The following is a 10,624-nucleotide window of genomic DNA, read 5'->3' as shown; positions in this document are numbered from 1 at the left end:
AGAAAAAAACAAAAGAGACGGGAAAAGGGGGAAAGTAGAAAACGAAGCATAATAATAATAATAATAATAATAATAATAATAATATTAATAATAATAATCAGTCGGAGTGACGTTTCCGTGAATGGCGGACGGTTCTGAAGTCCGCAAAAGGCGGCCGTTGGAGCCAAATGAGAGGGATGAGGTGCTAGACAACACGCCCAAGTATGCAGATGCAGATACAATGGCGCAGCGCCGCATCGTGCGGGTGCAGCGTACGTCTATCAGTGATGTCGTGCCGTCGTTGAAAGGGGCGTTCAAGGCGGTGCCCGGCATGGCGCCGACGGCGGCACCATCTCTTTCCACAAATTTTGGGTTAAGCGGCAGTAACAGCAGCAGCAGCGGCGCCACTTTCGCACTTGCCAAAGTTTCTTTTCCGGTTGTTGGAGAAGCGCCGAGTTCTGTCTTACCTGGTGCCAAAAACTTTACGTTTGGTGTTGAAAGCAGCTCCAGTGAAAGCAACAAGGATAACAGTGGCGGTGTGGTCGCTGTTGGCAATGATGCGGCTGCGGGGACGTCTTCATCTCGAGAGACGTTGAATTTTAACGGCGCGCGAAATGTTTTTGCGGAGGCCAAGGAGCGGATGGCGAAGACCGTCGCTGACGTGGAAGAGGAAGCGCCGGCGGAAGAGAAGCTTGCCACCAGCGATGCTCTTGCCCATGCTGCTCATGTCACGCCTTTAACGGAGGAGATTTTGGCGTGTGCGTCCTGTAAACTGTTTTTGTTTAAGTTGGAAACCAAAAGTTGGGTGGAATGTGGCGCTGGTGATGCCAAAGTGAAGCGGCGCGAGTCCACAGAGGTCACGGACGGCGAGAAAGGAGGAAAAAATCTTTATCGTCTGATTGTTCGCGATGGTTACGCCCTCAATGCAGCACTGTGCAAAAATTTTCATCTTACGAAGGCAGATGACACGCATGTCATCTTTTCCATACCAAAAAATGACGGTGTTGCAACTTACCTTGTGAAGTACGTGGGGCAACAGGCAGCAGAACACGGCCCGGAGTTCACAAAGAAGTTAAAGGAAGCTCTGAATTTGGCCCAAGAAGATTTTTCTTAGGAAGCAGTCAACGCTGTTTTTTTACAGCGCCTTGTGTTTTAAACCCTTTTATTATTATTATTCATATATATTTGTTTTGGCATCCATCTCCTTTGTTCTTTTTATTTTGTCGTTGTTGTGGCAATTATTATTGGGAACCGCGGTGGGGATGGGATGCCTGATTGCTGTCTCCATTTTTTTTTTTTTTTTTTTTTTAGTGATGGAGAGAACTTCTTCCATTATCAATGACCTTTTCAAGAAGGACCCAAATGTGAGGCACATCTTATCCCCTTCGCAGCAAGAGTTGATGGGGCTCGATGATGCTATTAGACGCATCCGCGCTGAATACGAGAACAATTTCACAAACTCCGATATTGCATTTCAGTACGCATGCCTTCTGATCCTGCACTCCCGCTCTTCATACATTGAAGAGGGCGTGCGCCTCATGGAGTCATTGCTGTATACCGCATGGAAGGAGCGCCAGGTCGAATTGGCGGGTGCATCGTCAGTAAAGACGAATTTGATGCCCGGTGAGGAGGTGGATTCTCAAGAGGATATTTTGCGTGGTAGTGTTATTCACGCGGCCTCTGCGCCGCCGGAAACACAAGGAGAGTGGGAGCATTTTGAACACGACGCTGGGGAACAAGAAAAAGAGACCGATACGAAAAGCAAAAGAACCACATCCACGGACGAGCTTGTTATTAACTACTACTATCTAACAATTGGATGGATAAAGCTTCGGAACTACGACAAGGCACTGATATGTGTGAATCAAATGCTTCAACTCCAGTCCGATCATCGCCAGGGAATCGCGCTGAAGCAGTACATTGATGCAGAAGTAAATATGACTTTAACTGCAACTGGCTTAGCGGGAGTGGGTGTCGCCGCTGCCGTGGCAGCGCTCATTGCCGTTTGCTTTCGAAAATCATAATATTTTATATTTATGACGGGCGAGGTGCAGTCTCAGTGTGAAGCGCAGTTTTTTTTTTTTTTTTTTTTCTTTTTGTCCCCTCTTTTTTTTTTTTTTTTTTTTTGTTGTTGTTGTTGGGTGTTTGTGTGTGCCCGAATTTATTATTATTATTATTTTTTCCTTTCTTGCCACATGAATTAAAAAGAATTGGAGGAATACTCTCCCTCTGCTCTTTATTTTCTGTTGCGTGGAGGCGGGAGCGGGGGTTCACTCATTAGGGAGGCGTTGTGTTCGTTCTTACTCCTAGCCCTCTTTCCTACTCTCCCTTTACACGTACCCTTTTCTATCATTTATCGTGTGTCGTAGCGACAGGGACGCATGCTCCGTCGTGTGTGTGCATTTCGACGTGGCAACGCCATGCCTGTGCTCTGCGCGGGTCGGTGGGTGAGTAAAAAGCAGAATTCCATGCGGGTGGCACCCACGACAGCAGCGGCACGCCACGCAAAAAAGACCTCCTCGCCACAGGCATTTACAGCCCCACTCGTCCTCCGGGGACAGGTGCGCCCCGTGCAGTTGGCCTCAGGGGAGGGGAAGAAAAGGCCGCAGCCAAAGAAAGGGGTTGATTCCCGCAGGCGGATGACGGAGGCAATCGCAATGAAGAAGCGCAACGCACTGAAGAGAAGAGCTTTGAAGGGGCCGCAAAGGCAGCCGGCAGCGTCCCGAAAGTTTGCTTCGACCGCTACGTCGTTGCGATCCGAAGCAACTAGTCCTGTGGCACAGAAGGGTGTACGGAAAGGGCGTCCACATGCCCACACCGTTCAAAAAAAGAAGTACAATAAGCGAGTGGCGGCCATTGCCAAGCTTTGGAGAATGCAGAAGAAAAAGACACAGAAGACCACTCCTGCGTCACATTCAAGGAAATAGAAAAGCGCACACAAGTGCGTACATAGAGCAACGGCAACAAGAATAATTAATCACTGGCGATTCCTTCTCTTGTGGGACACACAAAGAAGGAAGGAGCACAGAGAAACAAAACAACAACAACAACGAGGAACGCCGTCTTGTTGTTTATTTTATTTGATTTTTTCGTTTGTTTGTCTAAGCGTGGAAACAGAAAAAGAATTTGACGTATTCTGCCTATTTTTTTTTATTCCACCCTTTTTTTATATTTGGCGTTTTTTTACGGCAATTTTTTTTTATTATTTTGCGTGTATCTTTGCAATAGAAAGAGCTGAGCTGCACTCAATATACATACATATATATATATGGATATATGGATATTTCTCTTCTGGTGTTGATGTTGATGCTGGGAGGTTTTTTTTTTTGTTTTTTTTTTGGCTTGTTTGATTTGCTTTGCTGCAGGGCTTGACACTTCTTTAAACATTGTCGTTTTTTTTTTTTTTTTTTTTAATGTGGAGAAAGGAAAGGGGGCTAGTTGGCATTTTTTTTGTCTCCCGCGAGAAGGAAAAACGTGTTTGCAACTACGTGCATTTATTTACACACACGGACGCAAGAAGCTCGCATTTCCTGCTGTCTCGGCCGATCAATGAATGACTTGTGAGCAGGCCTATGGCTGGTGTGTCGGGTTTAGTGGGATGCTCCAAAGTGGCAGGGAGGGGCGGCTCGGAAAGTTGTGGCAACGCCTGTTAAGTAGTGTATGTAGTGAGGAGGCCCTTGCAGAGGCAACAAGGGGACCCAGGGTGGCTTGGAATCCCTATAGACCTGCGCGCGGTGAGCACCTCCTGCAAGGCATTTTGAATAGTGAGGTGTATGAATGGCGTTCAGCAGTAGCTGTCAACTCGTTGCGCCTTCACGGAACGGCACTGTCAACGGATGGTTTACCGCAGAGCCCCTTGAATACAGCGCATAATATAAAGTTCTTTCATTTAGAGGCAAACGTCAGTGGAATTACGACAAATGGATTGTCCAGCGATAGAACTGCTGCCCAGTGCTCAGGGCGTACTGGACCGTCGTGCGACATTGAAAGTGAACCAATTGAAGGGATGTGCAATGGAAATAACAGAGAAAATATCCGTCGCTCCACAGAGCCACAAGATGTGATAGATGACATTTTTGAGGTTCTTTGGCGAACATTTGCAGTGCCGTGGATTATAGAACGGCATGCTTCCGGACGCCAATTACGGCGGGAAAAGAGGGAGCCTGAGACGCATGATAATTCCACGGCAATATTGAGTTTCTATTGTGCGGATCCTGTGAAGCGATTTGCAGGGAAGCCCAACAGAAACAACGACCTTGTACCCAACCGCCGAAGACCAACCACTGGGCCTGCAATGCGTCGTGGCGGGACAGAGAGACAGGCTGCCCCGGCACTGCCTGACGATAAAAAGACGCCGTTACTTCTTTTGCACACGGGGGCCTCATTGAAAAAGGAATTTGTCGATGTGGTACGAGAGGAGGGACATCCTGTGGCGGTTGCGAGACAAGGAGTTCACTTTCTCAATGAGGTGGGCCACTCCCCAAAGCAGAAACGAGTGAGTTCATTCAGATTGTCCGTATTGGCGTCCTCCGGGAATGCTGAGGCGGAGAGGAGGCGGTCGCTGTTACTGGGGAAACCCACCATTGGGAGGCCAACGCTTCACTGCAAGGGAGACCACCCCTTTTCCAGTGTCCTGCATCCACGTGACAACTCATCTCCCGACCGCAGACATTCCCCGAAAGGTAAACAAAATAGCGTTTTTGCCAAGAAATTGGACAAAGGGGCCCAAAATGTACGTGCCTTGTCCGGCTGTCGAGGTTGCAAGTTGGCTCCTTTACCTAGAAAAGCAAGAGTTTGTTCACCAACGATTATTAAACAACAAAATGAAGAGGTGTAGCTTGCCCTTTTAAAGCTTTTTGATGTGTTGCCTTTGATTTTTTTTTTTTTTTTTTTTTTTTTTTTTTTTTTGAACTCATAGGAGGGATCTTGTCATCCTCGATTTGCTTTCTTGTTCACTCCCTTGTGGTGCTTCATAAGCGCAAACCCCCTTCTCTTTCCTACATGCTTCCGTATTTGCGAATACTGTATTTATTTTTGGACAGTTGCACACGGACCCTTCTTTCTTTTCTTTTTTTAATTTTATTTTCTCTCCGTGTTTGCGTGTCGTGTACTAGCCAGCCTGAAGGAGTTGGATTGTGCGAAAACAGCAGTTCCTTTTATCGATATTGGTTGGGGATTTCATTGATCTGATGAGCACTCTTTTGGCGTGTCCTTACTGCGGTGTTCAGATGGGAATGTCCTGCATGAGGGCACACATTGCATTGTGCAATGACCGCGACTCCAGTAGAGAAAATAGCGAAGGCAGAGCGGAATCCAACGAACCTTTGGCATGCACCCGCAACTCTTCCTCCCTTTCTTCCTCTGCGGTTGCGGGCTTTCCATGCGTTGAGACGTCGATTCCCCCGCGGGTTCCGGGCAATGCGAACGCCCCAAAGGTTTTTCGTTTGGACTTGCGATCCAACCCGATTAAAAAGCCAATCGTGAGGGATGCGAAGGTGAGGGATCTCTGGTCGTTTCCAGAGTCCGAGCGCCGTTCGTGTTCGCGTCGCGGTTTGACTTCACCCCCGTCGCCCCCTCTTCAAAGCAGCAATGATGAATTGCCGATTGGGGAAAAAGCCGTGGAAACTGGATTGTTATCGTTGCCCACGGGCACATCTAACACGGAACAGGAAAATTTTGGGCATGCTGGGCACGGGGAATTGTCAAGCGGAAAGGAGGGCGATGGACACTTAGCCTCTTTGGATAACACTCAGCTGTTGGAAAAAATTTCCCTACTGGAGGCAGCGAACAGAGAGCTTTATGAAGCGTTGGCCGTTCAGAGAGAGGCACATGAAAATTCAAGGGCGGCGCTGGAAAGGACTCTGAATTCTCTGCGGGATGATTTATCGACCCTTCATGCGTTAGTGGCCGGTGCCATCAAGAGTGCAGATGCTGCTCACCACGGCGTAGTGGGTGTTGAAACACGACTAGAGAACCTTCCGACAAGGGAGGCATTTTATCGTTTGGAAGAAAAAGTGGAAGATTTGTTTGCATGTTCACGCACACTGCGGCAGGATACGCCGCCGCGGCAAGGGAGGGTTTCGCGTGATAAGAATGAGAAAACTCCTCTGTTGAATCTCTCTGTCAACAGTATTTCATCAGCCACTCGCCAAGCCACTAGCGGTATGAGTGGGAGTAAAGACACCGGGAGCGAGCGACGAGGTGCTCCCACAGGGACGCCGTTTCTATGCGACGACGCTGGGGAGATGATTGCACAACTTCTCCATCTGCAGCCTGCAGTCTTGATCCATACTCACGGTACGACGTCGGCGTTGAAGGCTTCAGACGGTTTTCCTGGGAGGGGGTGACCAGCGCTTTGTATTCTAGACTTTTTTTTTCTTGCTTTTACGTTTTTTTTTTTGTTTTTATTTGTTGTTGTTCTCGTGCTAATTGTTTACCGATCAGAGTGGAGGACAAGAACGAACCAAAGTGATGGAGGATACAAGAAGAAGCAGTGCCCTGCCAATGTTGAATAGTTTGCAAATTATTGTTATTATTATTATTATTATTATTTTATTCTTGTGTTTTATTCAATCAACATTGCCGTCTTGGAACACATACGCACCCAATATATACAACATATAATACAGGTTGATACATATAGTTTTTGTTTTTTACTGTATACGGGTGGGGGAGTAGAGGGATGCCACCACGTCGACTCTGTATTCACTGCTGTGAAGAGAAGGCCGCTGTGAAGCGGCCCCGCAATGGGCAACTTTTATGTCAAAAATGTTTCTTTCACTTGTTCGAAGAGGAAGTTCATGAGACAATAATGGCGGAGAAACTTTTTACCTCGGGTGATGTTGTGGCTTGTGGCGCAAGCGGAGGCAAAGATAGTACAGTTCTAATGCATCTTATGAAGCTACTGAACGAGCGTCATGGATATGGCGTGCAGATTCTTCTGCTGAGTATTGACGAGGGGATCACTGGCTATCGTGACGACAGCCTAAAGACGGTGCATCGCAACTCCGCAGAGTATGAACTTCCACTGCGTGTGATGTCGTACAAGGAACTTTACGGGTGGACAATGGATGAGGTTGTGCGGCTATCAGGATTAAGAAATAGTTGCACTTTTTGTGGTGTGTTTCGTCGACAAGCTCTGGACCGTGGCGCAGCGTTGCTTGGGGCGACAAAGATTGTGACAGGACACAATGCCGATGACTTGGCAGAGACAATCTTAATGAACATCTTGCGCGCAGATCTTCCACGTCTCTCTCGTTGCACAAGCGCCATCACTGCCGGAGATGGTCTTATTCCTCGTGTAAAGCCATTGAAATATGCCTATGAAAAGGAGATTGTCCTCTACGCACATCTCAAGAAGTTGGATTATTTTACCACAGAGTGCTCCTATAGCAGGGAGGCCTTCCGGAGCGAGGCACGCACGCTTTTGAAGGAGATGGAGAAGCTTCAACCACGCTGTATTTTAGACACTATCCGCTCCGGGGAGCGTCTGCGTGTAAAGGAGCGGGAGTCTGTTCCCGAAAATCCACAGGGATTTTGTGTTCGTTGTGGTTACGTAACGAGTCAAAAACTTTGTCGTGCCTGCGTACTGCTGCAGGCGTTGGGCAGCGGCGATCCCATGACGGCTGTGCGAGGACAGCACCAGAAAACACAAGGTGAGATGGACGTTTAAAAAATTCCGGTTAAACGATGCCAATAAAAGATCAACCGTCTAACTGTACATGTCATTTATTTTTTTTGGATTGTAATGATGACTTTAAAAGCGAGTAATACATCTTGTTCTTATGTATTGCACGCTCATTTTTTATTTCTTTTGCCTGTTTATTTATTTACTTATTTTTTTGCTCGTAGTTCTCCCAAAAGTCTTGGAAAAAAAAAAAAGGCATTCATTTCTTCTCTCGTCACTGAAACAGCCGTAGGACAGAAGGCTTGCTGGAGGGTTGTGGTAGCGGCGGGGGGAAAATGCCGTACGTTGCGAACGGCAGGGTCGTTGACTCGAAGCCGTTTAGTCTCGTCGACTTTTTTCTCTCCATTCTGCGTCTCATGTGGCTGTTTTTTGCCACTCTTGTTTCCTCCGAGCCCGTCTCGCAACACGTGCAGGAGTACAGATCAACAACGCGAATTGTTCCTTTCGGTGGTGGTCGCAGCGTTGGTCACGCTCCGCGTGGGCCCAACATTCACGGACTTCCAAAGGGCTCACTTACCGGCGGATGTGCCACTGGCTGACGTTAAGCAGCGTGCGAGTTGGATAACCAACACATCCACGCACCCACAGGGCACAGCCAACTATGCATGTTGTGGTGGATAAAAAGGACTAGCGAAGAAGCAGAAGTTTCTTTTTTTTGTCTGCCTGTTTTTCTGTCCGTGTCTAAGGGGGTGTTTGTTTTGGTTACTTCTTGCGCGTCGCTCAGGATGCATTCTTCATCATCTGTTTTGTTTGTATGACTCTGCAGGCGGGAAAGCCCATTTTGGTCCCCTGTGGATGAATTTTTGTTTATAATTGACAGATGTGGGGTGCGGCAGCCGCTGGTTGGTGATTTGGTCCGTTTTTTTTTTTTTTTTTTGTTGGTGTTGTTGTTTCACTGCTTCGAGGCGCTGCTAAAGCCACACCCTTTCAAAATGAGGGATTGCACAAAATAGGGAATAAATATTTTTATTTTTGCCGCTTTTTTGATGTTGTTGGTAGTGAAATTATTTGAAAGCGTTGAAAAAGCCCTGCTTTTTTTTTTTTTTTTTGTTCCGTATTGCGTATATTCTGTGAGTTTTTTTTTTTTTTTTTTTGACGTGCTCCTGCCGTTGTGTGCATCTTCACGCTGGGGAAAGGTGCCTTTTTGCCATGCCACGTGGTGATAATTTGCAGCGCGCCTCAACCTCCTCTTTTCTTCCTTTTACTTGTGAAATTGCTCTGGCGTGCGGCAGGTGCAGGAGGACACGTTTATTAGAGTTGAAGAGAGAGTTGGTTGGTGTGAGTGTGTGTGGGGCTGGCAATGGGCAACAACGACTTTTTGCGGTCCACGGCGCAGCGTCTGCCACCGGACCTCTCCGACAGCCAAAAGGACGAGATTGCCGAGGCGTTTCGCATCATGGACGTGGACGGAACAGAGACGATCACGCCCAACGATCTCAAGGTGGTCCTTCGCGCCCTCGGGTATGAGCCGCAGAAGGACGTCATCAAGAAGCTCGTGGCGGAGATGGACAAGAGCGGTGTCTCGAGCAACCTCATTCTTCCCGAGTTTGAGGCCATCATGAAGGGGAAGTTCTTCGCCGAAGACAGCGAAGAGGTGCTTCTGTCCTTCCGGCACTTCACCAAGGGCAACTCGGATTACATTACCCTTGAAGACCTGAAGCGCGTGGCGGAGGAGGTTGGAGAGGAGATGCCAGAGGACGTATTGAAGGCAATGATTGAGGAGGCTGACGTTCTCGACCATGACAATCGCGTTTCGAAGGAGGAATTTCTTCGCATGCTGCTGCCACACAAAGAAAAATGAGGGCGTCCGAGTTGTGGGTGTTGCTGTGGAACATGTACAGGAGGGAGAGCACACGGGAGAAGTGTCCACCGCCAAGTGAGTCCGCTTAAAATTCTTGGCAGGAAAAGGAAACGAAATACATGAAGCGACAGATGTTTAAAGAGGAGATGTGTGTGCGGGGAAAGAAAACACCAAAGATTTCTGTGTGGTTTCGACTGCCTCAACTTATTCACAAAAGTGCATTGGCCCTCTGCTTCTTCTCTTTTCTTTTTCTTTTATCTCTTTTCTTTTCCGTGTGTGTGTGTGTGTGTGTGAAACCGAAACGGGATTCCAACAACAACAACGAAAAGCAGCCGCAAAGAACGAATTACACCGAAAGACTGAAAGATAGTCAATAGCGCGCAAATGGCGGATGATGCCATTAAAGAACAGTTAGAGAACGCCCGCAAAGCGTTCGAGGCGCAGAATTATCAGGCGTGTGAGGTGATCCTTCAGAAGATGCCGCAGGAAGATTTAAAGGCGCAGCACAACCTGGCCATTGTGCGACTGCTGCAGAACCACGCAGACATGGAGCAGACCATCGCGGCGCTGGCTGATAACTCGACAGAAGGCCTCCCCATGCTGAATGAGAGGGAGGGAGAGACAAAGAATTCAGTTTCCCTCCTGTATGAAGGACATGAAACGGCACACTTTAATCGTGCACTACTTCTTGCAAGGTCGGGACTTTTAAACGAGGCGGCGGGTATTCTTCGCGGCCTGCTTGGGATGCATAACAGCATTACACCGGCAGTCCTGGGGCGTGCGTTGTGTCTTTTACAAACGATTACACGCATTCCAACAAAGGCGCACCATCGCCAACGCTCGGATGATGAATTGATTCAGAAAGTAATCACGGAAAACATGAGTAAGTTTTCGAAGGATCCCGCACTTCTGAGTATGGTGAAGGGGGCATTTGCAGACTCCAGCACCATCCACGAAATGCCTCACAATTCCGATGCAGACTGGGCTGTATACTTTAACAATCTTGGTGTCCTAACCATGGGCGATTCTAAAATGAACGTGGCCTCACTTTGCTTTGCGAAGGCAGAAAAGGCTGCCGCGCAATGCAACACCCCCCTGATGCGGCATCCTATTGTTTACAACGCTGGCCTTTGTGCATTACTACGTGGTGAGTACGA

General features: G+C 47.9%; 9 protein-coding genes across 9 annotated transcripts, besides 13 other annotated features; all 9 read left to right on the top strand.

The window, feature by feature from the left end:
• Positions 1-10,624: a sequence feature (heterozygous, Esmeraldo-like haplotype).
• Positions 49-98: a microsatellite.
• On the top strand, positions 122-1,093 carry Tc00.1047053508727.60 (hypothetical protein, conserved; the record flags this gene model as incomplete). The annotated part of the gene is made up of 1 exon (XM_801388.1): positions 122-1,093. One exon carries the CDS (start codon positions 122-124, stop codon positions 1,091-1,093), a length of 972 nt encoding a protein of 323 aa, XP_806481.1.
• Positions 1,267-1,288: a microsatellite.
• Tc00.1047053508727.54 (hypothetical protein, conserved) lies at positions 1,293-2,003 on the top strand (the record flags this gene model as incomplete). The annotated part of the gene is made up of 1 exon (XM_801392.1): positions 1,293-2,003. The coding sequence occupies one exon, from the start codon at positions 1,293-1,295 to the stop codon at positions 2,001-2,003; it is 711 nt and encodes a 236-aa protein (XP_806485.1).
• Positions 2,052-2,106: a microsatellite.
• Positions 2,138-2,161: a sequence feature (AT_rich).
• Tc00.1047053508727.50 (hypothetical protein, conserved) lies at positions 2,361-2,906 on the top strand (the record flags this gene model as incomplete). The annotated part of the gene is made up of 1 exon (XM_801387.1): positions 2,361-2,906. One exon carries the CDS (start codon positions 2,361-2,363, stop codon positions 2,904-2,906), a length of 546 nt encoding a protein of 181 aa, XP_806480.1.
• Positions 3,228-3,263: a microsatellite.
• Positions 3,372-3,391: a microsatellite.
• Positions 3,533-4,816, top strand: Tc00.1047053508727.44 (hypothetical protein, conserved; the record flags this gene model as incomplete). The annotated part of the gene is made up of 1 exon (XM_801390.1): positions 3,533-4,816. The coding sequence occupies one exon, from the start codon at positions 3,533-3,535 to the stop codon at positions 4,814-4,816; it is 1,284 nt and encodes a 427-aa protein (XP_806483.1).
• Positions 4,854-4,887: a microsatellite.
• Tc00.1047053508727.40 (hypothetical protein, conserved) lies at positions 5,169-6,326 on the top strand (the record flags this gene model as incomplete). The annotated part of the gene is made up of 1 exon (XM_801386.1): positions 5,169-6,326. The coding sequence occupies one exon, from the start codon at positions 5,169-5,171 to the stop codon at positions 6,324-6,326; it is 1,158 nt and encodes a 385-aa protein (XP_806479.1).
• Positions 6,349-6,403: a sequence feature (A-rich).
• Positions 6,502-6,536: a microsatellite.
• Positions 6,662-7,651, top strand: Tc00.1047053508727.30 (hypothetical protein, conserved; the record flags this gene model as incomplete). Its single annotated transcript, XM_801385.1, has 1 exon — positions 6,662-7,651. The coding sequence occupies one exon, from the start codon at positions 6,662-6,664 to the stop codon at positions 7,649-7,651; it is 990 nt and encodes a 329-aa protein (XP_806478.1).
• Positions 7,727-8,287, top strand: Tc00.1047053508727.24 (uncharacterized protein; the record flags this gene model as incomplete). The annotated part of the gene is made up of 1 exon (XM_801393.1): positions 7,727-8,287. One exon carries the CDS (start codon positions 7,727-7,729, stop codon positions 8,285-8,287), a length of 561 nt encoding a protein of 186 aa, XP_806486.1.
• Positions 8,699-8,760: a sequence feature (A-rich).
• On the top strand, positions 8,967-9,467 carry Tc00.1047053508727.18 (centrin, putative; the record flags this gene model as incomplete). The annotated part of the gene is made up of 1 exon (XM_801389.1): positions 8,967-9,467. The coding sequence occupies one exon, from the start codon at positions 8,967-8,969 to the stop codon at positions 9,465-9,467; it is 501 nt and encodes a 166-aa protein (XP_806482.1).
• Positions 9,701-9,738: a sequence feature (A-rich).
• Positions 9,740-9,760: a microsatellite.
• On the top strand, positions 9,852-10,624 carry Tc00.1047053508727.9 (hypothetical protein, conserved; the record flags this gene model as incomplete). The annotated part of the gene is made up of 1 exon (XM_801391.1): positions 9,852-10,624. A coding segment is annotated over one exon (773 nt), but the record flags the coding sequence as incomplete, so codon positions are not given.

Source organism: Trypanosoma cruzi, genomic scaffold (genome assembly GCF_000209065.1).
Source record: "Trypanosoma cruzi strain CL Brener 1047053517031 genomic scaffold, whole genome shotgun sequence".
NCBI classification, from domain to species: Eukaryota; Euglenozoa; class Kinetoplastea; order Trypanosomatida; family Trypanosomatidae; genus Trypanosoma; species Trypanosoma cruzi.
The sequence above is the reverse complement of the archived record's forward strand: the minus strand, read 5'-3'. Positions and strand labels throughout refer to the sequence as shown.